Source organism: Diplodia corticola (genome assembly GCF_001883845.1).
Source record: "Diplodia corticola strain CBS 112549 chromosome Unknown scaffold50, whole genome shotgun sequence".
Taxonomy (NCBI): Eukaryota; Fungi; Ascomycota; class Dothideomycetes; order Botryosphaeriales; family Botryosphaeriaceae; genus Diplodia; species Diplodia corticola.
The window spans coordinates 242200-267757 of NW_017971529.1; the positions used below are offsets into that span (position 1 = coordinate 242200).

At 55.3% G+C, this 25558-nt stretch overlaps 4 protein-coding genes across 4 annotated transcripts; all 4 read right to left on the reverse strand.

Annotated features, from left to right (window-relative positions):
• Positions 1-782: 782 nt before the first annotated feature.
• On the reverse strand, positions 783-10571 carry BKCO1_5000076 (p-loop containing nucleoside triphosphate hydrolase; the record flags this gene model as incomplete). Its single annotated transcript, XM_020276672.1, has 3 exons — positions 783-2353; positions 2412-10168; positions 10231-10571. 3 exons carry the CDS (start codon positions 10569-10571, stop codon positions 783-785), a joined length of 9669 nt encoding a protein of 3222 aa, XP_020127513.1.
• Positions 10572-12088: 1517 nt separating this feature from the next.
• BKCO1_5000077 (uncharacterized protein) lies at positions 12089-13007 on the reverse strand (the record flags this gene model as incomplete). The annotated part of the gene is made up of 3 exons (XM_020276673.1): positions 12089-12383; positions 12442-12583; positions 12638-13007. 3 exons carry the CDS (start codon positions 13005-13007, stop codon positions 12089-12091), a joined length of 807 nt encoding a protein of 268 aa, XP_020127512.1.
• A 4171-nt stretch (positions 13008-17178) lies between these two features.
• On the reverse strand, positions 17179-19503 carry BKCO1_5000078 (dynamin family protein; the record flags this gene model as incomplete). Its single annotated transcript, XM_020276674.1, has 4 exons — positions 17179-17566; positions 17628-18436; positions 18498-19383; positions 19445-19503. 4 exons carry the CDS (start codon positions 19501-19503, stop codon positions 17179-17181), a joined length of 2142 nt encoding a protein of 713 aa, XP_020127517.1.
• Positions 19504-23462: 3959 nt separating this feature from the next.
• On the reverse strand, positions 23463-24377 carry BKCO1_5000079 (esterase lipase; the record flags this gene model as incomplete). Its single annotated transcript, XM_020276675.1, has 1 exon — positions 23463-24377. One exon carries the CDS (start codon positions 24375-24377, stop codon positions 23463-23465), a length of 915 nt encoding a protein of 304 aa, XP_020127516.1.
• Positions 24378-25558: the final 1181 nt, after the last annotated feature.

A 25558-nucleotide genomic window follows, 5' to 3' on the forward strand; every position in this document is an offset into this window, starting at 1 on the left:
AGATTGCTCCCTTTCGCGCCAACCTATCCATGAGTCGAGCAATCCTTGTCTAAAACCAGTTCTGAATGCTCCGCCATGAGCACGACTCGACGCGAAACGGCTGGTGCCGATTCAGACGCCACGGAGTCAGAAAACTGATGTGACGACCCATCGGGCAACGCGGAGCTTGGGAATGTGACGCCCATCGTGGGCATTGTGCGAGCGATCACCCAGGATAATTTCTCCGTGCATCGCTCTGAACAGGTAACCGAGGGCAGTGATAAGGTAAGCGAGGAGGCGATTGTCGCAGGTTGCTGGACGCCTTGAATACCGCGCGAGGAAGTTTGCAAGCGTTGGTTTTGGCTTCGAACAGTGCGTGACGATCATCCGGCCCTCCCGGCGCGTGTCCACGTGGTTACGGTAGTGCGATGTAGACGCCTGAGAGCCAGCTGTGCCAAGGATGTCGCTCCAAGCATACAGCGTCAGCGCGAACAAACATACCTCATGCTTTTCTTTGAATTTTCTTTTCTAATTTTACTATATCGGAGCTACAGCTGCTCTTTCCATCTACCCTTTTTTTTTTTCCTTCAGATATGCCCTTTTCTTCTCCCCGTCTATGCTTTTCTCTTTGTGATTGCCAGACCATATCCTCGAGTTCATCCGTCCCGTAGTCCTCCACTATGACCACCAAAGAACATCTCAACTCTATGGGAAAAAAAAAAGCAAAAGCAACAAGCCAAATGCAACCCACATCTTCGCACCGTAAAACCCTCCTCAGCAACCGTTTGGACACCAATCGCATACTACTCAGCCATGTCCACATCCCCATGCACCCCCTTCTCACCCTCATCCACATCCATCTCCCCACCCTCACCTTCCTCCAAGATCCCATCCTCGTCGGCATCAAACCACAAATCTTCCTCCGCATCGTCAAAGTCATCATCCTCATCGTCCTCGGCAGCAGCACCCACACTCCCATTGCCACCCCTCACCTGGCCCAGGGCCGCCGGTAGCACCGGCCCATCAACAGCCTTGGCAAAGAACGGATGATCAGCAGCCAGCGGCTTGCCCTGGCAAACGAAGCCCATGGGCGTGTGCGCAAAGTCCTGGCCCTTGCGGCGGGCGGCGAGCCACTCGCGGATGAAGGTAAGAGGTTTGGCCGTGAAGGGAACGGCGGCATGAGCGGCCTTCGTCCTGACGACGCCATCGGATTCCTTACCGTCGTCGCCGCGACCGGCTGGTTGCGTCGGCTCGTCGACAGGTCCTGCGGGCTCGTCGTCGTCGTTGTCGTCGTCGTCGTCTTGACTGAGGCCGAGGTACTTCATCATGCCCGCGTATTCGTCGTACTCGAAGTACAGCCGGCCGGCGAAGAGGCCCAGCTCGGTGCGCAGCCATGCGGGGGCCGTCCAGTCGCGCGGCATGGGCGGGATCGAGTAGTAGGTGAGGTCGTTGAAGTGGGTCATCTTGCGGGTGACGGGCGGCGCGTAGCTGAGGAGGTGGGTGACGGGCTTCTTGGATTCGCGGAGGAGCGGGATGAGCAGCTCCACTTCTTCGGGGACGACGACCATGGCCGTGTCGGTTTCCGTGCTCCAGAGCACCCAGCTGACTTGGCGGAGGAAGTTGTCGTTCTGGCGACGGAGTTCCACCGTCTTGGCGAATTCCCTCGACACGAATAGTCTGGATGTGATGATCTTGCTGTTGATGCGATGCTTGCATCCGAGAGCCGTGCCGCGAAGGCACATGAACATATGTTCGTAGCCGAAAGAACCGCTTACAAGTCTGCCGGACTTTGCGAAGCTGGCAATGTCCTTGTGAAGGCTGGAGAATTTGATGGGTGAGAAGATCACCGGCTTCTGGACTTCACGGACGCTCTCCACCTCGTTTGCAACCTCTCTTTCTTGCTCGACTTCTTGAAGAGCTGACGCATGGACGGCGTTTCCGTCATCCTGGAATCCTTTGCGTCTGATGTCGAGCTCTTTCATCAGGCTTGCGAGCTGCGGAGAGAATGACCACGAAGGGTTGGAGGCCTTGGCCTTCGTCTTGGGCTTATACATCTGCTCTAGCGTTTGATGCTCCACCTGACGGAGCTCTTTCAGGTAGTTTTGGCGCTGCGCCATATTAGTGAGGATGTCCGGATTGTCGATTTGCGCCTGGGATCTGCGACAGAAGTCAACGCCTTGAGAGTAGTACAGCGGCTGAAGTTGCTCGAGACCGGCGCAGGTCTGCTCCAGAAGCCAACAAACGACGTCGTAGGAATCGACTGGCTTTCCCTGTTGGTCTGCGTGCCGTTGATCCAGGATGTTTTGATGGACTTCAGGAGTGGCGAAGAACACCACCGACTGCGTGGTAGCCAGCTGTCGGAGCCTCATCGCAGCTAGATTACGGTGGTCAGTAACATTCGCAAAGGAGAATCTAGCGAGGATCCGACGAACCTTGTACAGTATGATCCTTGGTCTGGCCAAGACCTAGAGTGAGTGCGCCTACGGCATCTATCGGCATCTTCAAATCCGTACCACGGGTATGCGCTTCGTCAAGGTAAATGAGACACTCGCTCAAATCCTCAGCAAACGGGCTTGCAAGCAGTGGGACCAAAGTGCCGTTGCGGTAGAGAATGAACGGCCGGTTTTCTTTGAAGAAAAGAGCCGCTTTCGCCTTGGTATCGATACGCAGCCAGCTCTTCGCGAGAGTGAAATTGTCCATTTCCAAAATCTGAGCCCCAGCGTCAATCAGGATGCAGATTCCGAGCGTGCGAAGGTTCTGCAGAAACGTCATCTCAGGGATGCGCCTGCCACGTTCATCGGCAGCAAGGATGTAACGTCGATTGCGTCGCTGCAGCAAGTACGTAATGACTTCGGCGTTGGTGTGAGAGAGACCAGGAAGGTCTTGCTGCCTTATCGTCAACGGTAGCATTGTTCGGTTGTCATTCGTTCCACTGAATCCCGTTGTCAATGGTTTGTGACGTGAGGGCATCCCGTCCGGCGAAGTCATCAGCGGGATGTCCCACCCAGAGGACTGCAGTTTGATCTTAAACTGCTTCGCGTGGGTAGGGAAAACAAAATGGTTGAGGCAGTAGTTTGCCACGACGATACTGTACCGCAGATGCTGCCAAAGCTCATGCAGTTGGGTCTCGTCGTCTACGTTGATGACATTCCATTCCCTCAGTGAACCGGGGATGTTGGGCCCGCTGTGCATCCAGCCATCATATTCGGCTGATGGATCATCTGATTTTACCACGCTCTCCAGACACTGTTGCATCTGAGAGAGCGAAAGGCCTTGGTAGTAAAAGGAAAGGCAGGTGAACAAGATGGCGACGTCGGGATGACCCCATTCGGCCTGGTCCGAGGGAACACCTTTCGCATGGTATGGGACAGCAATTGGATCCCGAGTAGGATGGAGACCATACTCCACCGACCAGCGCTTTTTGAGTGTGAGCAGAAGAAGCCTGTGAACCAAAAGACCTCTCATGTGGTGGAGGTTTTGCCGGGCGATGGGCGTGTCTGTGAACATTTTCTTGACTCGGTCCAAGGTTGCTTGATCGACAGAGGAATCCGTGAGGTATCTCCGGATGACTTGCCTATCCGTTGCAGGACAATCTTGGCACGGCAAGATTGGCGTCTTACCGCCGACGACATCGTCCACTATGTGGGTAATCAATGCCTGCTCCACGTCTTTTCTCAGAAGGAAGAAAAGAGGGAATCCCCCCGCTGATCTCGTGATGACCTCAATGCTACGAGGGAAATCGCGATGCAAGTTCCAGATGTGAGTCTCCACCAGCTTAAGCAGAGCTTCTGCTGTCTCCCATCGGTGAGGATGTCCATCAACGGAGGTTTGTTGCCCAGATGGGTAGATGAGCTGGGTACGAACTGCAAGGGTGAAGTCTGACTCGTCAAGTACATCGCGGCAGACCTTGCGCATCCATGCCTGGACTTTGACCATAGGAGCCGCTTCAGGAATGCGGTTGTCTGACAGGCGCTGTAAGCCGCTGAGCATGAACGACATTGTATGTTCCGGAAGAGCGATCATAATTCCAGCGTCCCTCATCACCTCCTTATGAATTTGCCAGAATGCTGCCGTAACCTCCGGAACGGTTTGAGTCTTGCGCGAATAGGGAACATGCCGGATCTGGCGGCCCAAGAGCCCCCCGAGCCTTCCATGTAGCAACTGGGCTGTCTGTAGAAGTAGCGCGTTCGGGACGATGATGCGCACAAGCTTTTTTGTATCTGCAAGCGCTGCAGCAACCATGGGTATAATACACGACGTCTTCCCTTGCCCCATGTTCATCTGAAGAACAGAATTGGCTCCGGAACCTGGCGAAATGGTTGCAAGCGCGACATCAACCTGTCCTGGCCGAATGAGGATGTTGGAATCGATTTCGAGCAGTAGCCAATCGGTGTTTCTAAGTGGTTGCCAATTTGTATGCCCCGAATGAGCTTGCTCTTCCTCCAACCTTTCCTTCTTGTCCTTCAAGGAAGCATCCTGCAAACGCAAGGCCCGTTGGAGATGCGTAATGGAGATTGCGAACTCCACAAGGCTCTCCTTCATGCCTGGGCCGAAGGCTGTGGACGAGATGGAGCGAATCTGCTCTAGGAGCGTTACCGTGGTGGCACAAGGCCACAGGCCGCCTGCTTTCAGCCACTTTGCTCGTGGATCATCCCGCTCCAGGCTACACAAGACTGAATCGAGTCGATCTTGCATTTGCTGGCGAGCTTGTAAAGTAGCTGCAACAAGGTGGATCTGAAGGGTCGCATCATTCGGCTGCAAAGTGTCGATGCTCAATGACTTTAGCGAGTCGATGCTTTGCTTCAGGTCGCGCGCGTATTGCTGCCTTACTGTAGATGCTGACTTTGACAGAGCTTCAACGATCTGCTCGAGATCTGCTACTTCCTGGACTGTTCTAGAAGATTTTTCTGCTTGTTGCGGGTGCTCGAGGGCTCTGTGGATATCCTCGTTGCCTGCACGGAAAGACTGTGGTGACTCAAAGCTGCTCTCCGCAATTCGCGGCGAGGAAGTGAGCTCATCCAGTTTCCTCTTTGGTGTGGGGCGAACAGACTTGCGCAGCAGGTCTTTGGAAAGCGAAGGGATTTCATCGCCACGATGGCCAAGGGAAAAGACTTGCGCGTCTTCGGAAGGGAATTCCATCTGCGTGGAGACATGGGCCTTGTTGTGATCGAGGATCTCCTGCACCTGCTTGACGTAGTGATACAACTCAAAATTCTGAAAAAGCCGCAGCCACTCCGGCTTGATGATCTCGAAAGCCTGAGCAGCTCTCAGTAAGGGAAAGGATTCCAGTGACAGCTCAGCAAGAGTCGGTTCGGCACAAGGCCACTGCTCGAAGAGAATATTGGCGAAGGCTTCGCACTGCTTCTCTACCTTGTCCTCGTGGGCTTCCCTCTCCAGCTGCAGCTTCCTCCGAATTTTCCCTGAATACCTGGCATCGCTTTCGGAGCGATGAATATCAGTGTAAGCTGAGGCAAAAGGTCGAATGAGCCCCACGAGGTAAGCTACAGTAGGGATGTCGCCTTTGTGAAACTGAGAGTAGGAGAGCCATTTGGGAGGCTCCAACCTTTTCAACCGTTCCGATATCGCGAAAGCAACAAGGGTGCGAACTACTTCCATGTTCGCATTGTGCTTGAAAGACAGCGTACCGAGCATGAAGCTGAGACTGTACACTTGATCATGTGATGCCCTGCGACAGAAGTCGACCAAAGAACCCCAGTGGTGCCCAAATTGAAGATCTAACTGATCACTCAAAAGGATTCGGTCAAATGTCTGGCCATGCCCCTGGATGACCGGCCACTGTTGCAGGATAGAGCCAAGTCTCGCAGTTGTCGGAAGCCGGGGAGACCACCTTGTCAGGAGCTTGACGGCATCGAACACGTTTTGGCGTCGGTTCGTGTGATGAAGTCTGTCCCGGGCTACATAAGTGTTATCCGACGAGCTGAGTTGTTCTACTCCGCCATCACTGGTGCGTTCATGTAGCTGCCTGTGGTTGATGCTACGTCGAAGCAAGTGCGGGTCGATCTCTCGGAATGGAGGGTCCTCAGCAGTTGCATCAATGAATTTGCGCAGTTCACAGGATCTCCGGTAAATGGTTTCCACCAGCGGAAGGAATTCGTCTCGTTGGATCGTGATCGGTAGATCAACATTCCAGTGAACCGTCTGCATTTTCTGCAGACCTTCAGGGTAGTACTCCCTGTTTGGCGGAATGCTAGCTATCGAGAGAAGACATGATAGCGGTCCCTGCTGCAAGGGTGTCCATGGCTGACAGCTTCCGGAACGTAGCAGGTGCAAAGCTTCCTCGGTACCAGTTCGGCCAGTAAGAGGATCCGGCAGGATTGCAGACGTGAATGCATGCAACTGAGCTCTGAAGTACAGCAGCCACGGCTCTGCAGGGCAATCGAGTCGACCGAGAACCGTGTTGATTGCGTACTTGGCATACTTTCCGTTCGGCAGAACCTTGACTGCCACGTGGAACTTGTTGCGATGGTACGAGAGCGGCCCCAAGGGTACAATAACGCTACGGTTCTGGACGTTGACTGGATCACGAAGAACCAGCTTGCTGTTGAGTCCGTACCAGGTGCCAGCATCCTGATCTGGATCGATCTCCGCTCTGAGCTCACGGCATTGAAGGCAACGCCTTCTGTTCACGAAGAAGGCGAGTTCCAGGCGCCTCAGTTCGACGGACAGCGGGCTGGATCTTGGCTGGTAGACGGTCAGCGCCTGTGGGTGTTCAAAGTATTCGAACATGGCTGCAACTTGGCGAAATAGTTGACTGTGTGGATCGACCAACCGGCTGCCTCGGCGAGAAGCAATGTGGGTCTTCATATTGATGCACCAGTCGCCCGGCCTCCGTCTCCATTTGTCAGAGACTGGACGGATGTCGAGCAAGCCATTGGTCAGGTCCAACCAATGAACACAGTTGTCTACCAGGGCTGCCGGCAGGTCGTACTCTGTTTTGTGGAAGAAAGTACTCCGGGGAATGTGTTCGAGGATCCTCTCTCCAAGCTCACGATCCCACTTCCTAGCGCGTATGATCAACTTCTCGTTGCGAAATCCGATATGGATTTGGTGGCCGTTCTCAGGAAATGCCAATTTGTACTCCATTCCATAGAGCTCAGACGGGTAGATCAGCAAATTCTGTTGGCCGAACAGTTCACGTAAGACCAGCGAATTGCGATGCTCGGTAGGGAGCCTTCCCAAAGGTTGATTATCAATCAGAAGATGCCCTTCGAGAATGTCGTAATGGACCGTCTGTCGTCTGCTCTGTTCTCCGCCTACGAATGTGAGCTGGGCTGTCCACTCGTCAAAACCGTCGAGAAACTCTACGTCCGAACAAGTCCTCAAGGTTGATCCCGGCACAGACTGCCAGATGTTGTCAATCGCAGTGATCAAGCCTTCGGGGTTTTCCTCGATTGATCGACGGACTAAGGATTTCAGTCGGTGGCTCATCTTGAGGTCCCGCATGAGAGCATGCTGCAACACCGTTGGCAATGTTTCTGGGTCGCTGATCATGTTGTCCTGTAGAGTAATGGAGGATTCAACGAAGAATTGGAGGACCGCAGATGAAAGGGTCTCGTGGTGGCTATCCTCGCAATATGGTGAGAAAGTCCGCCGACAGAGAAGAGCCGCCCAAATGGCATACCGCGAGCATCGGCGAGAGCTTTCAGCGTCAGTCGCCTTTTGGATTTCTGAGCGTAGCTGGCAAATCCAGGAATGAGTAACATGCCGGACTTGATCAAGCAAAACCAATGCATCACGGGCGGATTCCTGGCAGCCCAAGGCAATCAAGCGTAGGAGCAGAGTAATGAGCATCCCCATGCTATTCGTCTCCCTCCAATTCGTGGACGTCATCTCGACGCGGGTTCGGATTTGATCGAGTAGCCTTTCGCAAAACGAAGCGTCACGAAAGACCTGGTGAATGGTTCGAAGGGGATCATTTCCATGAGCCGGGCCGGCTTGCGACGAGAGCTGGGAAACAGCCAAGGAAGCCCCTTCTGCGCCGAAATTCATGTTTGATGACGCGAGCTCAAGAAGTATGACAGGCCATCTACAGTGCTTCCCGGAGAACAGGCTCTGGAAGGCCATGTACTCATGCGAGCTGAGACCTCGTGGGCAGCGGGTTTGGCTGGCGATGATTTCGTTTGATTGAGGGCCTTTTCCATCCGGTGCAAACGGGAGCTGTGACAGAAGCGAAGAGAAAGGAGATTCGGAGGGAATCTTCACCTGACAATGATGTGCGAAGGCCGGCGTCCCTTGCTCCGAACCAGGCCAGGACATGGTCGCGCTGTCGAAGTACTCAAATCGCAGCGGGTTGCGCAAACAGACGATGTCCAGAGTTGCTGGGAAATAGACGTTGCGGTAATGAGTACCGAGAAAGGACTTTGTCTTGGATGCCAACGTGATTCCAGGTGCGTACGGGCCTACGAATTGCTCCAAGGGTCCATACTTCTGGATCAGCAAACGAGGTTCAGGGCGCTGTGTCAAGTGCGAACGAGCCAGAGTCCCAAGGATTCTCCAAGTGGCATCGCGGTAAGCTGCCAAGACAGGGCCGCAGCCCAGCTCAAAGACGACAGCATTGGCTTGTACAGAGTCTTCGGGAAGAAAGTGCTCGTGCGCTCCTATGAACATCTTCCTCGCTCGCCTTTGCAGAAAGCATTTTGCGCAGCCCCGATCATCGTGTTCTCTGAGAAAGCCATCGTCAAAGAAGGCACACGACGTTTCGGCGATGCGCTGCTGCAGCTTCTCATACTCTTGACTAAGAGTGATGAACTCTTGTTCTTTTGCAGCGCGAGCTTCTTCGGAGGCATGTTCGATTCGCTCACGAAGCTCGTGAAGACCTAGAGTATCCGACTCGTTGTAGAAGCGGTCTGAGAAACAGCCGGAGTCTGGGTAATCAAACATGGTTCTGTTGGTGAATTTGCTTTTCTCCTGTCTGAAGCGAAGCCAGGACTGGATATCCTGCAATCTCTTCATGTCGGAGAATCGTGGAAGCTGAAGGACGTCAAGGGCGTCGGGCGACATTCCCGGGGAAAAGGCTAGGAGCAAGCCGTACATGTCTGTGGCGGCCCGGTCCAAGGTGACCCACAGTTGCATTATCGTCAGGATCATGATGCTCATCTGCTCTGGGTTACCATCGTACGTGGAAGAGACCATATCAAAGTAATCGTTGATGTTCCCACACGCTTCGATGCATATTTTGCCAAGAGGTAACGACTGATCGATGGCAGAAGCCTGTTCGACTTCCAGTTCGAAGCGACTCAAGGACATGCAGCGCTTTGCCAATGGCCTCATGTTCTGATTGGCAGCGTTCATGTTGAATTTGTACGGGCCCATGGGCCTCTGATCCATAAGTTCAGGGTTCCTCAAAATGTGGTGCAAGGTGGGGCGAGACCTCGGTAGGGCGAGCGTCAGGTTGTCTGCATTCGCATAGCGTGGGAGGGGTTTGATGGGTCTCTTGATGCCGCGTTTCAAGTCTTCCCATGCGTCGACGACATGTTGGTTTGCTTCCTGCAATGCCGTCTGGAACGTCGAATTCAGGGAAGCGAAGGCAAGGTCGTAGTGGATGCGGGTTTCTGGAGAAGCGCGGACTTTGGCCATCTCCAGCTTTGCAAGCCGGCGGGCTAGCTTAGCCCTCAAAGTGGTGATGTTTTGCAGGTCGAGGTAGCACAGGGCGTCTTGGAGTAGCTGCGCGAGTGCAGCGCACATGAGGAATTTGTAGCGCAGTCTGCCGACCTCGCCACCGTGCTTGATGGCCAAGTATCTTGCGAGGCCAACGCGCAATACTAGCCAGAATGGTAGTCGGCGCCAAGGGACCTCTGCTCCACGCCCCCAGCAGACGTCATCACGCACACGTTTGCGCAGTAGGGGTGTGGCGAAGCGGCGACCGTGCGCTTCGAGCACAGTCATGAGCAGCGACGATATCATCGCAGGGTCGGTCGTGTCGCGGATCTCGACGGTAGAAGAACGGGCTTTGTATGCACGCGCAGCAAAGCTGTTGATGGACTCGACGCTACATTGGGCCAAAAAGCCGGCGAGGCTGTCTTGGAAGTCGTGGTTGGCAAATGTCGAGTGCGGCACGGCGACAGCGCTGCCTGGGAAGTCCCACTCTAAAGCAGCCTGAGTGGCTAGCACATCTTCGGAGCGGGGCGAGGCTTCAAAGGCTTCGAAAACGACTTCGTGGCCATGATTGCTGTGGGTCGAGGTTGTCAGTTTGGTGAGACAGGACAGTTGCGCTCGCAAGAGCAGACTCACCTGTAGATGCGGCGAATGAGGAGGCCAGCGTTCTGCTCTCCAATGTGTAGGATTAGGAAAGCATCGGGCTTGAGCTCGCGCAGCTCTTGGATCAGAGGCTGCTTGTCGATCTTGCTGTTGAAGTTGAGGGTCTTGACGGCGTTGAGTGCGCGGGTGAGATTGTCCCAGTCGAAGTAGTCGTTCACCGTCGTCGACTCCCGAAGGAGGCGGCAGGCGCCAATCAGACGGTCTGTGATGGCGGTCTGGATGTGAGTGAGGTCCTCGTCGCGTATGCTTGGGAGCTGAGCGGGCAGGACGATATGATTGAATTGCGCCTCTAGCAGGTGCGCTGCGGAGCTCATTGCGCCAGATGCAGGCAGTGCGACGGTGAAGAAGACGGTGGCAGTGGGATGGAGAGGAAGCGCAAAGAAGTGGAAGGTGTTGAGGGTAAGTGTGAGCGGGCGCAGGCCAACTATAAGCGGGCGCAGGCCACGTGAGAGCGGGCGGTGAGGCAACCACGCAGCCTCCGCGAAGAAGAAGTTGGTAGTAGGATGGAGAGGAAGCGCGAAGAAGTGGAAAGGTGTTGAGAGTTAAGTGTGAGCGGGCGCCGGCCAAGTGAGAGCGGGCGGCGAGGCAACCACGCAGCCTCCGTGAAGAAGAAGGTGGCAGTAGGATGAAGAGGAAGTGCGACGGTGAAGAAGAAGATAGTAGTAGGATGGAGAGGAAGTGCGAAGAAGTGGAAAAGTGTTGAGATTTAAGTGTGAGCGGGCGTAGTGAGAGCGGGTGGCGAGGCAACCACGCAGCCTCCCGTTTTGGCATCAACCCGCCGGCTAAGGGTCGGTCACGCAGTGCGACGGTGAAGAAGAAGGTGGCAGAAGGATGGAGAGGAGAAGTGGAAAGGTGTTAAGGGTAAGTGTGAGCGGGCGCAGGCCAAGTGAGAGCGGGCAGCGAGGCAACCACACAGCCTCCCAATTTGGCATCAACCCTCTGACTAAAGGTCGGTCACATATTGCGCCGCCGCTGTCTTGTCGGCGCGCTCTGATTCCTCGGGTTGAAGAGGGCATTAGCAGGTGAAGGGTTGGCTTCAGAAGTCGATACCCATTGCCCAGCTCACAGCACGTATAGTGCGATGCTCCGACAGCGCCTGCGCGTCATGTAAACACCCAACTTCCACATCACCCGTTTACCAGGTGATGATGAAGCACATCACTGCAATCAGCTCGGAAGGCGGCAGGATGGGAGTTCGCAACGCGCTCAGGGATCATCCACCAAACCCGGCAGCTTGCCAGCATCACTTACTGGCATATGCCTTGCTCTTTCTGGAAAGATGTTGAAGTCTCTTGTTGCCACAAATGTAGATGGAAGACGATATGCGAGCGAGACGGAAATCTATCTAAGGAGAGCTACAATGAAGTATGCAGTCACTTGCCTGCGCTTACCAAACGCGGAAACAAGAGAGAAAACACCTCTGCGCCAGATGAAGGATGCGCCCGTTGCGGCAGCAGTTCAGGTGCCCAATTAATGACTCTGCCTCACTCGCGACCTGATGATCGAGGAATGCCATCATGGAGCTCAGAGGGGGAGTGCATAAGGTGACGTTTCAAGCCGTCCAGCTTCCGAGTGCCGATGGAGGGAGGGGAAACAGATGTACTGTGAGGGGTGTGAGAGGAGAGAGAGAGAGAGGTGAGCAGCTCGCCAGTCTACTTGAGCGCCTCGGCTGAACGATTGACCGCCACGCCCACTAAGCAGGGGGCTTTTCCGTGGGGCGCGCGTGTCTCTTCACATCACTCACTTTCAGCATCAGCAGCTTCTTCTGTATCTTTTTCAGATGCGCATTGCCTAGTAAGGAGCTGGCGATTCATGGCGTCAGACGAACGAGTCATCGCCGCAGCTCATCTTGCAGTACTTGGATCGTCGCAACTCGATATCGCTCCGCGACCTCGACTTCCCTCTGCATTTCCCGCGCCCAACTCGCTCGCGCTTCGTCTCCCGCATGTTTCAGCTGAGCCAGAACCCTCGCCCTCGTGTCTCCTGCACACGTCGCGCCTTCCAGGCCCTTGGCCAGAAGCTCGGCGCTGCGTTGTTCTACACCGGCGATCATTCTGGCAAGTCGGCAGAGTGTCACCATGTTGTGCAAGACGTGCATCTGACGATTCCGCTGCAGTCTGGGTCCGCTGGTGCTCCATCAGCCAAATCTGCAAGTTGGACATTGCCGACAATCCCAAGGCCTACCTCACTTCTCCAGCTTTGTGCGCACTCTCATCGCCATCCACATCGGACTCATAGTCGTCGTCGTCCGCTTCATCGCTTTGCTCCCCGATTGACTCGTCCTCGGATTCGTCTGTCGCGGTCCGGTCTCCGTCCGAGTCAGCATCTGGAAGCTTTAGCAAACTTCAGACCCCGTCATCGTGTACTCCTGCTCACATACAAGCATTTTCCCACTGCACCTTTCCAAACGGGATGTCTCCCACTTTGACTTTCAAACTGCCAGACAGGACTCCCCCGCTCATGCTTTTCATCGACGTCCGGAATCTTGCCCGTAACTGCGAGAAGTGCGTCTGCGAGCTGTTCAACACAGCCCAGCTATCTGCTTTCTCCAGCTTTTCTGTGACGTTCAAGACGTCGAGGCGACATTGAAGGAGGGCCGCGAGAGGAGTGAGCAAATCGTCATATTGGACCTGGCCTGCCGCTGATTGAGGAGAATAGGGCGTGTCAACCGCCCCAAGGCTCTCGGTGCTGGGGTGAACGACAAGCCGCAGCCACGAAGCGGCGCGCAACTCGGGACTCATGACTGCCATGTTGGTGAATGTGAGCTGTGAAGACGGTTTGAGAAATTTTGATGCCCAAGAAGTGGCTCCAACTGAAGGTAAGACGCTCCCATTTATCCAATCCAACTAGTCACGTCTTCGGCTGCCCTGACATGGACCGAATCCCCACAGCATGACAATTCCTGTGCGCAGCGACACAAACATCCGTGACGGAAGACTGCATGATGCCGACATCATGTTGCCTTCGGTGCCAAGGTGCTGCAAAGGTTCACGAGTGCACGATCCCAAAGGAAGCATCCAGCGTCTGCTTCAAGATCACTTGCTCAGCCCACAATGCTATAGCTACAGGGGCTCTCGCTAATCGAGTGCGTTGCAGCCCTGCCTGCATGTGTCTATCGCGCCATCAGCGATGCGGAATCGCCCTCTGACGAATAGGCATTGCCAGCACATCCCAGCCACGTTATGCGGTACCACCACGACGATCACATTGGATGCGAACACCGCGCACGGACAGCGCCACACGAGGTTCCCAGGAACAATGCGTCGAGCGCCCTATTGAACTTCTCGGGCATTAATATTGACGGCGCCTCTCATGACTTTTAAGACCTTAAGTGCGCCATATGCGTTCGTCGCCGAACCACGACCAAACTGGCCTTACACTTTCACCTCTTTGTCTTCATTGCCACCCTCCATTGCCTCCGAACCGAATGTGGGCCGTCGCTATCTTGCAACTCGATACTGGCCGGGATCTTCGCGGTAGTCGCTGTCTCACTGAGCCTCCTGCAGCATGCAAGTTGGGTTGCGTCGGCTTATTTCCACCCCACGTCTGGGCAGCGGCATGTGGCATGCAAACCACGGCGGCCTTCCTCTACCATCTGCGGCTCGTCGATGGCTCGGGCCGGTCCCTTTTCCAGTTTGAGAACACAGAGCATCGATCACGTTCCGATGGGCCTCCTTGCCGCCGACAAGGCCGCGTCGCCATTCCCACAAGCGAAGTCTGGACATGGCGTTGGAATTCTGCCGTGCGGATCCTGGCATGGCTCATGGTTGTTTGCATCTACTTCAATCACGAACGCCCCTGCAACGGCTTTGCCGATCTGAGTTACACGACTTTCGGTGGCAACTAGCTATGCCTTGGTCTCATCATGGGCGCTACAAACGTCTGCTGTGGTAACTTGGGTTGCTGATGGAATTACCACAATGCCCAGCAGATGATTCAGATTCACCTGACGTACTGGCAAAAGCCGCTGATACCAGAAATCCCGTGAAGGATTCTTGGAAGTCAGGTAGCACGCCAGCTCATCGCCATGTACTCCAGCAGCCGGTTCCCATTCGAGCTCATCCCACATGAAGACCACGAAGGCGAGGATGCAGAATCCCGAGTCGTGTTCGCAGCTTAGCGGCCAGTTGCCTCGCTTCGTGGATTGCATGTCGGATATTCAAAGGGCTGCTGCCGCCGCTAAGCGCCCTCAGCTGCGCCCTCTTGTCGCACAGTCACGCAAACGCGCCTTACCCTTCCCTACTCACCGTTCCACACGCGGACGCTTGTCCGTTCTCCGCGCGCGCTGCTTTGGCGCCCCCATTTTGCCATACGCACTCGGCCCCGCGCGGGGCACTGCCTCTGTGCCACCCTTGCGTTATCAGCATGCGGCGTGCCCGCAGATCCCCGTCTACCTCCATCCTTGCACCTCACATCTCAGTTGGAGCACTTCCACCTGCCGCTTGTCGTCGTCGCCCGTCATTCGTCTGGTCGCTTGTCTGTACGACGCGGTCGAAATGCCTCCGCGTGAACCTGGACCAGGCACTTGCGGGTAAGTTCCGCTTCGCCCTCTGCCGCCGCATCCGCTGTCTACGAGCGTCGCACGAAAAAAACGCCCAGGATACTGCAGCCAGCCGTCTTTTGACCCTATCCGAACTTCACGTCATTGCTCCTGCACCTTTGAATGACAGCTGGATCCCCGTTCAGGTAAGCCACGAATCGACTGATTGGCTATTTTCCAATGTCTCCCTTGCATGTCGCCATACGACTTGGAGACGATATAGAAGCGATCTGGACCTAACAGAAATAGGTCAGCTGCTACACTCCAGAATACAATCGTGCGGAACACGAGAATGGGGTAATCAGCGTGTCTTATTCCCGTCTCGTTTTTCACTGTGAATTTGCTCGTTGACTAAAAGCGAGAGCAGGGACAGTGGTGGCACAGAAGGAAGAAGCAGCCTCATCAGTGTCCCAGCCATCAATGTCAGGCATTCATGCATGGAGACAGCAGCATCACAAACGCGTGAGTTCTTCTTTTGCCATTACTTTCATCCTCAACTTACTGCAACACCGACATTCACAGCACTGTTATGTTTCAGGAACCGCCCCAAAATGGTCTCACTTTCCCTCTTACCCATGGCAGTAGACCACACCACCCGTTCTACTCCATCCCCCCATTCAATTCGGCCTGGCCCTGTCGTACGCATCCTCGTATTCAAGTGCTGCATCCATGTATCCTGGATCAACCGTGTTCATTGCAGCCCGCCGCACCTGCCACGTGGTTCCTGCCTCCATCTCGGTCATCATTCTCAGCGCGACCTTGGACATGATCGTGTGAATGCGTCGGTTCGTCTTCACATTACCCGTCTTGCCATCTCAGACGCCCCTGCGGGAGGAGAGTAAACATAAATGATGCAGTCCCCCGGCTTCCTGCGACGCAAGCGCCGCGGCCTCGTCTCACTCACAGCCCGGTCACTTACGGCAGCAGCGGCTCCGACATGGGGCAAGAGAAATGGAGGTACCTGGCCTCATGCGCCGAGATCACGTCCGCGTGGGTCGTTTCGCATACGCCCGCCCGCACGCACCTCCTTGCTCGCGCCCCCCGTCGCTGCCGCCGCCGCCGCCGCCTTCCCCGACTCGTACCCACATCTCCCACTGCGTCATCATCGTTCTTCCTCCTTCTCCTTCCCCCCTCTCCCCTCCTCTCCACATGAACCCCGCTTTCCATCAACGGCCTTATGCTGGGTTGTATTGTGGGAATTATTGGGGATGGGTGTGTGTGTGATCGGTTCGAGAAGTGCGGTGCGCTACTGGATTCTGATAGTCGGAAAATAGAGGTGAATTGTTGATTAGATTACGTGGCAAAAATAAGAATGAAACTCCAGCTACTTCTTCGAGGATGCACGGGGCCGAGATCTCCGGTCGAGGGTGTGATTGACCAAGGTGCTTTGCAGCCTTGGGCGTTGTCCAGACACAAGAAACAACCCCGATCTCGACCAGTACCAATGAACCAGAGGCAACTCCTTTGCGCATCTCTTCATGGTACCTTCGATGCAACAAGACTTACTAAATGACTTTTTGAGTATCATCTACCTAAGCCCATGGCCACCTGGATCACTACCAGCATGTTGTCGGCCATGCATGTCGCCGAAAAGTCGGCCGCAGCGAGCTCAAAGCCTCCTTCACAAACGCCTCACTTTGATCCTTCTGCTATGATACTCTACTCCTATTCAGACACGAACATTTTCTACTTTATCTGGCCCGCGGTTTCGCCCGCTCCATTATCGTATCGCCCGCCGTATGGCGCTGTACAGCCGAAGGCGCGCCACGATGCCCATGTAGGCGGCCAAGTGGCGGACTTTGTGCGCTTGTTGGTAGTGTTGTACGCGCGAGCTGGATGCATTGTGCTCTGGGCGCCGGAGATGCGGGGGTGGAGACGCAATGCGCAGTATGCTGTCAATGCGGTGAGGTGGAAGAACGTGATGTTGGTGGAATGGCATAAAACTGGAGGATAAACTTCTTTATTTGGATTTTGGCTTCTTCGATGGAAAGCTTAGTTGTGGCTCGAAGACTTTACTAGCACACCTTGCGTTCAAGCATGAGGTATGATTTCAAAGCTGTATCAAATCAGAGCTTATGTGATGCGGCGAAGCTCAACTGAACATCAGACGCTACTTAGTACATTGACAAACTTTCAATTTATCGTGATCCTCAACTGCCAGTGCTCATGGGTTCATGTGGATGAAGCTAACCATATAAGTAGAGAGATTCGTCGCAAGCAAGACAGGATAAAGCAGAAAGAAATCTATTTGATCCATAGAGGAACCGTGGTATCTCTGACCGCCAAGCACACTTTAGCTCTTTCCTGGTAACCGTCTAAAATTCTCAAAGGAGCTCAGCGGTTATCAAAGTCTGGCCTAAGCAGTTTCTCGCACAAGTTCTTCAGACGAGAATCCTGCGACCCTTCTCCAAGTCCTCCTGCTCCTTGAGGAGCTGCGCACGCCTACTCTTGACCGAGGGCTCCTCGCCAGCAACCTCCTCGAGCTGTTCGGGTGACATCTGACTGACAAACGCGGGCGAGAACAGCTTCAGCGGAGTTTTGGGGCCGCTGATGAGACGGTACATGGCTCCCTGCATGACAAGGTTGTCAACGACACGCTTGCGAGCGACTTTGTAGTACGACTTGAGAATGTCGTGGAGGTCTTGGACAGTATGCTCCTTGTTGCTCATGGAATGGGTCTGGACAAGATCGTCCACGCGCACGACAGCGTTGCCATAGTCATCTTTCGTGGACTTGGCCGCGGCCATCTCGCGCATGCGCTTCTGCCGACTGAAGACCGTCAGCAAAAGTTATGAATTCGCGGCATCGCCGAAACACTAGCTGAACTTACCATTTCTCCAGGTTGTCGTTGAAGTAGTGGTTCAGGGTGACTGGCGTACCCTTGCGTTCCACGTCCAGGATGAACTGTACCTGTTGAAATGCCTTGTTGTAACGACCAAGCAGACGGTCTGCCAGCCTCACACTCAGACGGTGGTATGTGTCGTCATCCGGACAGACATGGCGGAGTAGGTTGTTGATGAAAGCATCAGTCAGGCAAGCAACGTCGGAAATGTATCCCATGGCCAGGCAGTCCCACTTCTGTGTCTGAGCCTTCATCGTCGTAGCAAGAAGCGACGGATCAAAGTTGCCCAGCTCGAAACCACGACTCTTCATGAACGTGTCCATGAGCCATCTCAAAATGTCAGACTGCTTCGGAATGGCTAGCTCAGTGTTCTCGTGAAGTAGATCAGATAGGCCGTTGTCGTGTCCGTCGGATTCAACCCTCCTGGAGCAACCGCCGTCGACCTTGACTTCTTCGCCATCTACTTTGTCGGTATCCGAAGAGTGGGGGTTTTCCTGAGAATCATCATTGTCATCTTCCTCGCCACCAGCGTCAAACTGGAAAGTATGACCGAAGCGGTCAAAATCTCCCGAGAGGGTTTCGTTGCGTGCCACAACTATCGTAGCAATCCTAAGTTTCTCGCAAGCGAAGTAGTCATCAACATACTTCGCCTCGAGAGCCTGAGTTGCGAGGTCCTGGAAGCGCGTCGCGATGTCTATGAGATAGCTGGACTGGTCTGCGGGTGTCTCACGCGCCGGGCCTATCTGTTCAAGTGCCTTCTTGACCGCCTTCAGCTTTCCGTTGAGCTCAAGCTTGACCTGCAAATGGAAAGAAAAGTTAGCAGAGCTGCGACATATTCCCCCCTTAGATAGCACTGGCCTTGGGGAACTCGCGGCGGATATGAGCAGCGAGAATGGCCTGCAGACGCTCTCTCAGCGCCCCAACGCCGAGACGATCCATAGGGAGGCTACTCCAAGGTGCAACAGTCTTGAAGAAGGTTGTTTCCTCGGTGTAGCGATCGAAAGCAGGGTTCAGGATATCTTGCTGTCCTGGGTTCTTGACAATGCACCATCCGAGCTTCAGCTGGTGAGAGCGGCCCTCGACCATGTCGGCCACCGTCCTTTCAGCACCCTTGTCGACTAGGTCAGGCTTGGTCAAGACGCCCAAAGTCCTCTGGCCATCTGGATCGACCTCTTCGGCCATCTCGAGGATGAGCTGGGTGGCAACGTCGACGTTTGCAGGGACGACAGTGAGCATGACGGAGCGGGGATTCTTCATATAGGCAAGCACCATGTCCTTGACGAACTCTTTGTCTTCCTTGGTGGTGACATCCTTGGTGACGCGCTGGAAGATGCCGGGCACATCAATGACAGTGAGGTGCTCCTGGTCCGGGCCGGCGACCTCGATGCTCAAGACATCCGAGGAGAACGTCTTTGTCCTATCGATTCCCATGACATCTTGAACCTCGCGCATGATGGCAGCGAATGCCGGCTGGTCGATAACCGGGAGATTGGTCTTCTTCCAGGCGCGTACAGCATTGATGTGGTCCTCGCTCGCATCCTTGCCTGGAAGAACTGACACCGAGACAGACGGCGTCGGCGAGCGACGGAAGGAAATCTGCGTAGCGAAACGCGTGCAGAGGCCGCTATCGCGGGGGAATGGAAGCCTTGTGAGGCCCTCAAGGACGGAAGACTTGCCGGAGGACTGGTCGCCAACGACAACTATCTGTGGGAGGGCGATGTGGTGACCGACATTGCACGCGAACCTGGATGAATTGTTCACGTGGTCAGGCGTGTTTGATGAGTATGGAAATGAGGTTGACGTACAGTCTGTCAATCTTGGACAGCATGGAGGGGTCCGCCAGGGCGGACGTGGTACGCGCCATTGCGAAAGTGGAGTTGAGGAGGAAGGTATGGCCCACGAAGAGTGGGAGGAGAAGAAGAAGAAGGGAAATGGTGGTGGAGAACGGAGGACCCTAGAAAAATTATTTCGAGTTGTGCGGAATCTGCGCGGGTGGTGGTCACAACTGACGGAACGGGAAGGCTCTGCAGAGCTGGCAATCAGTGAGAGTCCTTGCGGGTACCGCCTTGCACCGACGAAAAGTCTACTTAGGCGTCTTTATACGTGCATCCCTCAGCTCGTTGCCTTGGGATTGTGGCTTTGCAGCGGCGTTTGCTTGCAGGCCATGTCTTGGCCGCTCTGTGCCGCATCATGCAGTCTGCCTTGCCGCATCGTCTTCTGCACGCATTAACCATCACGATAGAAGCCTAAAGAATAGTGGAGACAGTAATCTGATAAGCGCAATGAGCCCATGCGTGGCTCTCAACTGCGTGTCGGCTTTGCTCATTCCTGATATCTCTCTGTAAACTCGTTCTGTTCATGTTTGTTTTGCAGTGAGCCCAAAGCTGGCTTGCCTAATGCGACATGACCACTAGCAGACAATGAGACCGAGCCGCGCGCCTAAGCTTGTTTGCTCAGCCTCCAAACAAGGCTGCATTTTCCTCAGCAGATTGGAGGAACCTGCTGTACCTTGCATTCCACATGCTCGGAGATGTTTCCGGGTGTATCTGGATCAGGTAGTGTTCAGAGAATGCAAGGCCGAAGATTGGCAGCCTTCCAGAGTCCAAGCCTTCATACTCCCGGCTGTCGGCCTGTCTGTAGCCGTGATAGGACCACGTTCCTGGTCACCCGCGCCGCACGCGTACCAACCAACGCCGCAGCAGCCTGCACCGCCACAGCAGATAGCCGCCCACGATGCCATCCCGCCATGCCCTACGAATGACCATCAAGGGACCCCACGTACCTCGAAACCTGGACTCAGCACCCCCCGCCCCCAACTTCGACCACCTCCCCCAAGTCCTCGACCAGCCAGCCACCGCGCAGCACCGCTTCCCGCCCATCCACCCTCTTCTCGAACCGAAAAAAAAATAGGGGAAAAAGAAAAAGGAAAAGCACAAGGCAAAGCGCCCCAACCACGACAGTCCACGACACACTACACGACACACGCCCGTCCCCACGCTCGCCCGTCCGCCTTCCCAACGCCGTTAGCGCTTCTCTCCCCATCCCCCTCCCCCTTCCACCCGTCCGCCGTCTTCCGTCCCCCCTTTTAGCGCCGGACAGGCGCGGAAACGCGCGCAAACCAAACGCACGAGCCACCACCACCACCCCGGAAAAGAAGAAGAAAATCCCTTATCAACCCAACGTCCCGCCGCCCGAAAAAGGTAATGCTTTGCACCAAGCTTCCGGTTGATAAGACACGTAGGTATGTACCTATGCGGACGGGGGCTTGCGGCTTCTGTGTGGATCGAACACGGTACCTCCGAGATACTTGCCCCCCGTGCGTAGGTAGGTTGTGATGTGATGCAGGCGGGCTGTTTGTGGTGGCTGAAGTGGGCTTCAGGATGGTTGGGTGAGTGTTGGTGATGGGAGTTTCGGCGATTGTGCGGGTGTGGGGGGATGCGGACCTGGCGCTCTGCCAAGTGAGCCAGAGCTGCTGATTGGGCAAACGGTGGGGGAGGGGCGTGGTGAAGGGATGGGATTGTCTTTTTGGTGACTGGTGGTGGGAGGGGGTGGAGTTGTCTGTTTGTTTGGCATGGCTATGGTGTTTGAAGACGGGGTTCTCGTGTCCTGGCGTTGTGGCCGCCGCTGCATTTTCTCGGACAGTGTGTGCTTGCGGTGAGTGCGTGGCAAGACGCCTTGAGGCCGCGGTGGACTGTTGCAGCTTCAATCTTTCTATAATGTATGAGCCTAAAGTATAGATTCTCTGAGGCGAACGTGCCCAGTTAATCTAGTCGTGGCATTGAACTACTCAAATACGGTGCAATGTTCTGCAAGACCGATGTGGGAAGACCTTATCATGTCGCACCTTATTGTGAAGCGGTCGGAGGTGTGAAAGACAAAGCATGCCACTCGTTTGCCATCAATACCGTCACTCTAAATATCCTCCCGATATCTCAGTTGCATATCGGCGGAGTCATAGGCCCTTGAATGATCGAGTTCCATTTCTAGGTTGAGACTATTGAACAAAAATTTCACAAACCGATGACCACTCGAATCAACAGCAGTGTACAATTCATCAAACAATGGCCTCACTGGTCACATCGGCGCAGAGCGGGGATGCATCAACGCCTCCTCCGTCAATCAGGACCAAGATCGCAAAAATATAAAGCATCAGGGTAGAACTGCGCAAGGATTGCATACAACGTAGAACGCAGAGTACATCTTCTTCGTCGCCTTACCTTTCAATTCCTGCCCGCGAATATCCCCATGATAATCAAGAAGGGGGAGGCAAAGCATCACTGCCACGTTTCAAGGCCTTCTCCTTACGACTGGTTGCGTCTATCCCATATGGATGGGCGCAACTTTCTTCCTAGCAAACACCTACCAAAACAGCTTGAGCATGAGCATTTATCATCTTAGGGACAGCTGCTAAAGCAGAGCATTTTTTGATTGTCTTCATATACGCAATCTCCAAACGACTCTTACACAACATCACCAAAGATGCCTCAGGATCCTGGTTCTAAGGTCGCAAAGGTGTATGACTGGCCGCATGGCCCAATGGCAAGGCGCTTGACTACGAATCAAGAGATTCCAGGTTCGACCCCTGGTGTGGTCATTTCTTTTTGTCCTGTTGCGGCATCGTGAATAGGTTGTGCCGTGGGTGGTGGTGGAGAAGAAGAATAATTTTTTTTTCGAGTCAATGGTGGCTTTCGGCGGGTCGTCGGCCTTTTTAATCGGCCTTTCTGATCGGGGGCTGGATGGTGGCTGGACCCGGAGATGACTCGGCAGGGTTTGCGGATCGACGAAGAGAAGGGAAGGAGGTAGGAGGGAAGGAGAGATGGAAGGGCGGACGGAAGGACGGAAGGAGGGAGGGAGGGAGGGAGGGAGAGAAGGGAGCGGAGCCAACGGTTTATTGATTTTCGGGCAGCGAAAACAAAATCAAAAGACTGGCGGGAAGCCGCAGAGGAAATAGCAAGGCGGCTTAATAGGGGGAGTGAGAAGCGCCGACGAGAGCGGGGCCTACCTACCGGTCTCTTTTTATGTCGGCTAACGGTCCGAAGATAGCGCAAGAGGAGTGGAAACGCTGTGATGTGCCGCGTGGGTGCCTTATGTAGCATGGAGGATCGCGATCTTCGGGTACTTACCACAAGTGCCAAGCGCGGGAACGAGACGGGTGATTGAGGTGGGAGGATCTGGAGCAGTCTCTGAATCAGAGTCGAAAGACCCGAGACCAGAAGGCCAGCCACAGGAGTCCTCCCGGTTCCGATTACCGGCAGTTGCGCGTTTGCGCCAGAACCGGGTACATGGACCCTGTAAAAGCGATAACCGATGGTGCCCAACTGCGAGGCCAGACAAGCGCGGCAGCCGCGCTGAAGCTGTCAGCAGAAGAAAAAGGAGGATCGCCACGGTTTGAGAGCCCGTGTCGTGTCGTCATTGACATGCTGGGCAGCGTCCGCAGAGGCGTTCTCACCTGATCAATGGCTCGAACATGCGCGTTTGACGGGCCCGGCGGATCCCAGGATTCATAAGATGATTATCTGGATGGGGTGATATCCCATTGGCGACGATCCGCTGCATAACGTTCCGGCGATTGCAGCTTCCGTCCGCGCCTTCTCCGCATCCTCTCAGATCTTGTCGAAATGCGTAAATCCGGTGTCCTGGCCTCTCGCGACGGCGGCGCAGATCCCGATGGCACGCCGTGCCCAGCCGCTCCACTACAACCCTCAAGATGAACCCACGACCATCGGATTGTGTGGAGATGATCCCAAGAAAGGTCGATGAAGAAGGAGAACCCCATTATATCCTCGAGTCCGCACCCAACCACCTGTTCTGAATCGCGTCCGTTTACCGCCCCATCAGCACATCCACCGCAATCGCGTATGCCTCGTCCCTGGCCTTCTCCTGCACGCTCCCAGGCGCCGCACGCTTGTCCCATGCGTGATTGCACCGCTCAAACCTCTTCTTGACCACCCTCGCCTCCCTGGTCTCCTCGATCTTCGCCGCCAGCGCCTCGGCCTCCGGAGCCAGCCCGTCGTATGCACCGGTCAGCACCGCGACAGTCGTGCCCGCAAAGTTGCCCGGCTCCGCACGGGCGGGGCTGATGCGCGGGTCACTCGGATGCACGCCGGGCGGGATATAACACTCGTCGAAGAAGCTCGCGATCCTGGCCGGAATGGGCTGGCCGGTGGGATCCGGCGCCTTCTTCGCGGCGGGCTCGATGGTCAGGTCGGCGGGCGGGTAGAAGGCGAGGCAGGCGCTGAAGGTGGCCGGAGGGAAGCTCGCGGGCAGGGCGCCGGCGCAGACGAGGGCGAGGTTGGCGCCCGCGCTGAAGCCGGAGAGGGAGAGGCGGGCGGCATCGTAGAGGGCCGGGTTGGCGAGCACGTACTTGACGGCGTCCTCGGCATCGTGAACGGCGGCGGGGAAGGGGTGCTCGGGCGCGAGTCGGTATTGGATGTCGAGCACCGTGTACGGCGTCTTCGCGGCGATCAGCGTGCAGAAGAAGTCGTCGGTGCCGTGCTGCGGCAGGACGAAGCCGGAGCCGTGGAAGTTGACGAGAACGGCCGTCGGCGTGGACGGGCTGCTGGCGTGGGCGGAGGAGCGGTACACGTGCGCCTTGATGGTGCGTCGCGCGTCGCGCGAGGGGATGTGCAGCACGCTGGCGCTGGGCGAGATGGCGGGGGTGCCTTGTCGCAGCCTCAGGAGAAAGCGGAGGAGCGTGACGGTCGCTTTTAGCCGCAAGTAGGTGAGGAAGCGCCACATGTTGGGTGTCATCTAGCCACCACGCGTCAATGTGCAGAGGCGGGGTGGTGATGGTGTGTGCGTGTGGTGACGGTGTAACGTGAGGACGAGCAATAATGGTCGGGTTGGCTGCTCCGTTCGGCTGCTCACCTGGCAAGCATGGAACGGCGCTGCCGGACCCACCCGGAGTTCGTCGGGGTTGTGCCGCTGTGCGGCAACCGAAGGTATCGCCAGAGGTATAAACGGTTTAGCCCGGTCATGAGTGACCGTCTCTTCACTGCAGCGAGCTTAGCTTTCCACCCAATGACTAATGCACCACATCGATTCGTGACACCATCCCATGCAATTTCAGCCATGCCAAGCGAACGTTCCTCAGCCAAGCTTGCCGACATTGGAGGGTAGTGGGCATATCTCACCCGAGCATGTCGAGCACATGGCCTGGAAGAGAATCGAGAACGCATGACAAATGGTCAGCACCTGTGAGAATACACAGGAAATGAAGACTGGGGTGACCCGAATCGCGACTTTGCTTTGGCCGCCGACAAATGAGCTGACTGAACCATACCCTCAGGGATCAAGCATGCCAGCAACAGCAGAATCAGACAAAGCTGACGACTGACGAGGCTGCTGGGACCAGATCAGACTGGCAATCAGAAGTGTAGATGTGATAGAGGGTCGCAACCGAGCCAGTCAAGGTTCTTGCCGGCTCCGCGTCGCTTTGGGTCAGGTTTGCATGCTTCCAGGCTCCACACACCACCACGACTCCTGTCTTACGGCATTGAATCCGCTTTATTAACCTACCGCGCAGGGAAGGTGTGCAACACCGCCGGCTAGCTCCCGCCACAGCACCCTGCATCACCAATAAATGCTGCCTGGCCCGGTCGATCGTGATGTTTTGCCCTTTGTGTGTTACATTGAGGCTCGTCATTTTGATGAGTTGGATCAGACCCGAGGTATGAATGGCGGACAAATTCCATCCAAGGGTGGCCTTTTGGCGTCTCTGTTTCGCTACAAGTGTGCCACAATGCAGTCAGATGAGCTGAGAAAATGGCTCTTGGCCACAGCCTCCGATGCCTAGTGAGGCGGCATCTGGTAACAATCGTCGATGTCAATGCCTCGCTGTATCAGTCACGGCTCCCGGAAAGGCTCCGGCGAAAGCGTTGCCACGCGTATGGTAGACCTTGGCCTTGCAATCTGGTCGC